General features: G+C 57.9%; 1 protein-coding gene across 1 annotated transcript in view; it reads right to left on the reverse strand.

Moving 5' to 3' along the window:
* Positions 1–1,978, reverse strand: part of ELN (elastin) — a 45,673-nt gene extending 43,695 nt beyond the window's left edge. The window contains 1 exon segment of the mRNA XM_025380695.1: positions 1,482–1,978. Within this exon segment, the coding sequence (XP_025236480.1) occupies positions 1,482–1,563 (82 nt within the window). The 5' untranslated portion in view covers positions 1,564–1,978.
* Positions 1,979–6,000: the final 4,022 nt, after the last annotated feature.

Consider the following 6,000-nt stretch of genomic DNA (forward strand, 5'->3'; position numbering starts at 1 on the left):
CCATCTGGGAAGGAGGGTGGCTGGGTGTTTGGGGGCTACACCTGGGGAGAAGGCTGAGATGGACCCGGGGTTGCCACTTTCAGGCCCTGGCTCGTTGCCCCTGCCGGGCCCCGCCTGTGGGTACCCACGTCCCTTGGCCCCGTCCAGGTCCAGCAGTGGACACTGCACGGGAAGTTGTTCAATCTCACGGAAACAGCTGCAGCTCCTGCCCCGGCCCCTGACTCCGCCCTGTGGCCCTCCTGCCCCCCACTCGATGCCTGGTTCTCATGGCAAGGAGGACTCCCAAGGAAACCAGACCCCACCCAGGCACCCCTACCAAATGCCCTCCTTTTTCCCATGCCAGGGGAGCATCTTCAGTGCTCCCCCATTGGCCGCGGCAGAGCAGCCCCACAGGGGGCACCCTCAAACCCCATAACCAACTGTGCCTGGGTTGGGGCACACAGCAGATGGCCCAGCAGTGCCCCAGGATCCACTCCAGCCTCTGTCACAGCCACCCTGCCTCTGCCAGGAGACAGACACCTTCTCCAGCCCGCCTTTCCACGCTTGCATGCCACATCGCTCACACATTCACACGCACGGATGCACACACTCCGTAACACACACAGTGACAGTCCACACCAGTACCACACCTGGATGCCAGATCGCCCGTGTCTACATGTGTACATGTCTGTCAGGTGGCAGACTTTTGCACATACTAAGGAGCGGCTCCATATACCTCCTCCAAATATACGCATACCCCTGTCTAAGGATGAACCTGTGAGCAGACATATGTACCTTTCCAGAAATCCCTTCCCCTGTTCAGTGACACAGCCGGGCATCTGCACACGTGCACACCTGTGCATGCACATATACATATATGAGCACACAGCACGCCCGTTCCTGCACACACACACACACACACACACACACACAAATGCATACCAGGAGTCCCCGCCCGCCTCAGCAGGGAGAACACAGCAGCAGCTTCCCAACCTGCAAACCCATCCTAAGCGGAGCCCTGGCCTTCCTCACGGGGGATCCTGACTTCCCAGGGATCAAGGAACCTGCTGAGGTCACACAGCTCACTGCGGTTGAGCTGGCATCAGCCCAGGTTCCCTGTCCCCAGGGCTGGTGTGCACCCCAGCTGTGTTCACAGGTGTGCAGACTGTGATGTCTCCAGACCCAGGGGTTCCTGCTGGGCCCTCCCCCAGGATGCTCTGATCCCCCTACAGGGCGGGCACCCGGGCATCTGAGTAGGGGTCCCCTCAGCCTCGCAGGGCAGCAAAGCTGGATGCCGGGTTGGGACTATTCTGAGGGTGTCTGTTTGACAGGTTCCTCCTGGGCACACGGCTGGCTCCTGGGAGGGGCAGTTCCAAGGACCCAGTGGCTGAGGGGCTCCCACCTGGGACCCCTTGGAGTTCCCAGGGATGAAGGTCTCCCCCTTGTGTGTCCAGTCACCTGGCCCAAAGGGCCCGCTGTGGACAGGGGCGAGGGGCCCTTACCTCCAGGCCGAGAGGGGTGGAGGATGGACAGCAGGAGCAGGAGGACTCCGGGCCGCGGGGCCGCCGCCGTCAGACCCGCCATCTCGGGGAGAAATGCCCCAGCCCGCTCTCCGCACCTCGTTTTATCCCCCAAGCCTAATTGCTGCCTCGTCGGCTGCGAGGGAAGGAGGGAGGGAGAGAGGGCGGGCGGGAGGGCAGGAGAGGGGGGAGGCCTGGGGGAGGGGGCCGCGGGGAGGGGACAATTACGAAAGGCCCAGCTCACAAGCCTCCCAGGCCCGGGCTGCTGGACTGTGAGCTTTTTTCCTTGACACACACACGCACACACATGCACACAAGCGCACACTCACACACACACACTTTCCCCCATCTCTTTCCCGCTTTCCCTCTGCGACTGTTCTTTCGCTGCTGGCCCTGTTCCCGCCAGAAAGAGCGAGGGGGGCCTCTGCCAGGACAGCCCTCGGGAGAGGAAGCAGGAGGGAGGGCCTGGCGGCCAGGCCAAAAATCCCAGCCCCAGCCAAGGCCCGAGTGGCCAGGCCCCCGCCCCTCCGGCTGGGCCCCGGGCCCAGTGTGGGGACACGGGCCAGCTGTCCCGCGCCTCAGCCCCCACCCCGGCCCTCCAGACTCCCCAACACCCCCAGGCCTGGCTAGAGACAGGTTCTGCCCACAGCTGGGGAGGGGAGCTATTGGGCAGCTCTGGGGACTCAGGGGGTGCTATGTCTGTAGAGGTCGGGGGGCTGCAGGTTGAATGGTCTGGAAGGTAGGATCGGGTTGGTATGGCTCTGGGAGGGATCTGGGGGGAGGTAGGGGACCCTGGACAGGGCTGCATTCTGCAGGGGCCAAGATCTCAGCCTCCCACCTGAAGCTGGGGAGGAGGTGTTGGGCGGGTCTGGGGTGGATGCCTGCAGAGGCCAGGGGGCTAGAGGCAGGGGAATGGCCTGGGAATTAATGCCATGTTGGTGCTGTCTCCAGGAGCATCTGGGGCACATGGAGGATCCTGACACGCAGGGTTCTCTTCTGCATGGGTCAAGCTCACAGCCCTATACCCAGCCCCAAGCAGGTCTCAGGGTCTGGCAAAAATCAGCCTGGATCCCCAGGTGCTCTGTGGGGGAACAGGGAGGTGGGAGCCCCGGCAGACTGAGAGGCAGCCCAGCTTCCCATTATCACTGGGCTACCTCCCATCCCCACGCTGCGCGCAGCTAGCGCCCAGACCAGCCTGGGAGCTTCTGGACTGCTGTTCTCCCGGTCCCCTCTGGGAAGGCTGGCGTTCCTCTGCTGGCCAGGAGGGGGCAGCCTGCACTGAAACAGCTGGGACCACATTCCTGGAGAACTCTGCATTTCTGTCCCCAGGACTGAGCTGGATGGGGACCCTGGGGAATTTTTGGGTTTGGAGTGTGGGATGGAACAGGGGAGGGTCATGTCCCCCGGCCCTCACTTCCCACTACTGCTAGTGGAGAAGAAATGTGAGACCTAGAGAATAGGAGAGGGAAACTTGTTCCTTGTCCGAGGTCACAGCCGGTCAGGGGACAGCATGGAAGCCACATGCCCTGTGGGCTTTTCTCTGCACCACGATGGCTCCAAGGCATGAGTTAAAGGCCCCTTGTGCAGGCAGGAGCACTGTGGCAGTCTGGGGTGCCAGCAGGGGTGGCCCCGCGTGGAAAGGTCAAATGCAGGCCTTGGTCAAAGGCAGGCATTGGTGGACCTAAAAGTAAATTTCTGGCTCTAGCCTTTCTGGTGGGATAATCTCTCCGCAGAGCGTCAGTTTCCTCATCTGTCTACAGGTGATCAGTATTCCTAGCTAAGAGATTAGTGCAAAGACAAATACAACACGGTCCTGCTTTTCTGCTAGATCAAAAATGCTCTGTGTTCAGCTGGTACCAGGACTGGTGTCAATACCACGATTGCCATCACTTGCTCGGCAAGCGTTCTGCTTCTAGGACAGCTATTAGGCTTCGGTCTATACGGGGCCACCCCGGGACCCTGGACAAACCCTTCCCTTTCCCTGGGTCTTTGGAGGGAGCAGCTCTGGAATTTTGGAAGGTAGGGGCGTGCCCGGAGAATTGTGAATGATCTTGAAGATGTGCACACACAGCCAGTGTACAGCTCTTACTTATGGTATGTGTTTATTTGGGGGTACTTTGAGGGTAAGCTGATGGAGATTATGCTGGGGTGAAAGTCCCCCCCAAGCCACTCTTTGTGGGTAGGGGTAGGGGCTGCTCAGGGACAGGGTCTGAAGCCCGATGCCTGGGATGTGCCTACTGCAGGGGAGGGGAAGTCAGTGCTGTATCTGCGTGCCTTCCGCTTCCTGGGAAGGAGGAAGGCAGGGGGTACTGTGGGGAGCTGGACCCCTCTCCTCTCGAGGCAGTGACGTGGGCAGGAACCAGCTTTCAGACTTGCAAACCGCAGTCTGCACAGAGTCTTTATTAATTCCAGGACGGGGAGAGAGTCCGGAGCCAGGGGGAGAGAGCTTGCAGTGCGGGGGGATCCAGGAGGGGTGTGGAGGGGCACTCGCAGGAATAGACTTGAGGTGGCTGGAACAGACCTCTCCCCCGAGGCCTGGGGCCCTGTGTCCTGCCCCCAGCCTGTGTGCTGCTCCTGCTTAGCAGCCTCTGCTCGCTGCAGGAGCTCCACGAACATACACGCAACGCCGTGTAGTCTGATGTATGCAATACATAAAGTAAGGACTGGAGATGACAGTCATCGGCCACCATTCATTCATTCATTCATTCATTCATTTACTTGTCCATTCAAGACCCATCAGTGCTCAACTGCTTAATATCACCTCCTTGCCTACCTGTATGACTAAATAAGGTCATTCATGCGGAATTGCCCACAGAGGGCTACCGGGTGCACCTGGCTGCCTGGTGATCGCTGATCTTGCAGTTATCGTTGACAAGCCTTGCCCACTTGTTGCCTGGCTCAGTGCTAGCAAGGGGCAACCAGATGAGTCACCCACAGGCCATCTCTGTCTTCCAGCTCCTGTGGGTGCACCCATTTTGGAAGGACAGAGTTCCCAGTCTCTGGATGGCTCTGTGAACGTCATTGCTTTGCTCAGACACCCTCAGTCGCTATCCAGACAAAGTTCAGATTTCTTTTTTCTTTTTTTTTTTGAGACGGAGTCTTGCTCTGTCGCCCAGGCTAGAGTGCAGTGGCGCGATCTCAGCTTACTGCAATCTCCGCCTTCCGGGCTCAAGGGATTCTCCTGCCTCAGCCTCTCAAGTAGCTGGGATTACAGGCACCCACCACCACGCCCAGCTAATTTTTGTATTTTTAGTAGAGATGGGATTTCACCATGTTGGCCAGGCTGGTCTCAAACTCCTGACCTCAGGTGGTCCGCCTGCCTTGGCCTCCCAACATGCTGGGATTACAGGTGTGAGTCACTGCGTCCATCCCCTCCTATGATCTTAAATTTACTAGTAGCCATATGAAATAAAAGAAAACATAAGTAAAACTATTCTTAGTAATATATTTAACACAACATATCTAAAGTATAATCCTTTTCAACATGTAATCAAAATAAAAAATATTGAGATATTTTGCATTATTTTTTGCACCAGGTCTTAAAACTGTTGTGTATTTTGCATCGAGGGTGCGTCTCAGTTTGGACTTGTCACATTTCAAGTGCTCCATTAGCCACACATGGCCAGCAGCTGCCACGGGGATAGCGCTGGTTTAGACCATAAGAGGACTGGTGAGATGAGCCCGCCTTAGTTCTTTTTTGGTTGTTTGTTTTGTTTTTTGAGAGAGAGTCCTTCTCTGTTGCCCAGGCTGGAGTGCAGTGGCGCGATCTTGGCTCACTGCAACCTCCGGCCCCCCAGGTTCAAGCAATTCTCCTGCCTCAGCCTCCTGAGTAGCTGGGATGACAGGCATGTGCCACCATGCCCGGCTAATTTTTGTATTTTTAGTAGAGACGGGGTTTCTCTGTTTTAGCCAGGCTGGTCTTGAACTCCTGACCTCAGGTAATCCTCCCGCCTCGACTTCCCAAAAATGCTGGGATTACAGGCATGAGCCACCGTGCCCAGCCAGAGCTAGCCTTAGTTCTGATGCACTTGGAGGGGAATCTGGATCCTGCTATGCAGAGGTTCAAAGTGAGACGAGGCTTGAGGACAGGGCAGAGGGACAGAGGGACAGAGAAGGAGGGATGTCCTTGGAGGCTGGCAAGGGGCACCCGTGACAAGCAGCCCCAAAGGAGAGGCCCTGCCTTCGTGCTGGTGACCGAGCCAGAGAGGGCGGCTACCTATTGTGGGGTGCCCGGCAGCATCGGCCCAGAGCCAGCACCTCAGCTGGAAAATGAAAGCGACTTCTGAAGCTCCTCTTTCCAGAGGCCACCAGGGACCCCTCAGACGGACGGCCAGGAAAGAAAGGGGTCTGGCGCGGGCACAGGTGTCACAGGTAAAGGGGCTACAGCCGAAAACAGATTGAATGCCTGTGGGTCTGGGCCATTTGCTGGGTGTGCCTTCATCACACAGAGTCAGCCCAAAAGAAGGACAGGCTGTGCTTCGAGGGGTGCGTTGGACGTTGT

This window comes from Theropithecus gelada, chromosome 3, assembly GCF_003255815.1.
Source record: "Theropithecus gelada isolate Dixy chromosome 3, Tgel_1.0, whole genome shotgun sequence".
Classification (NCBI taxonomy): domain Eukaryota; kingdom Metazoa; phylum Chordata; class Mammalia; order Primates; family Cercopithecidae; genus Theropithecus; species Theropithecus gelada.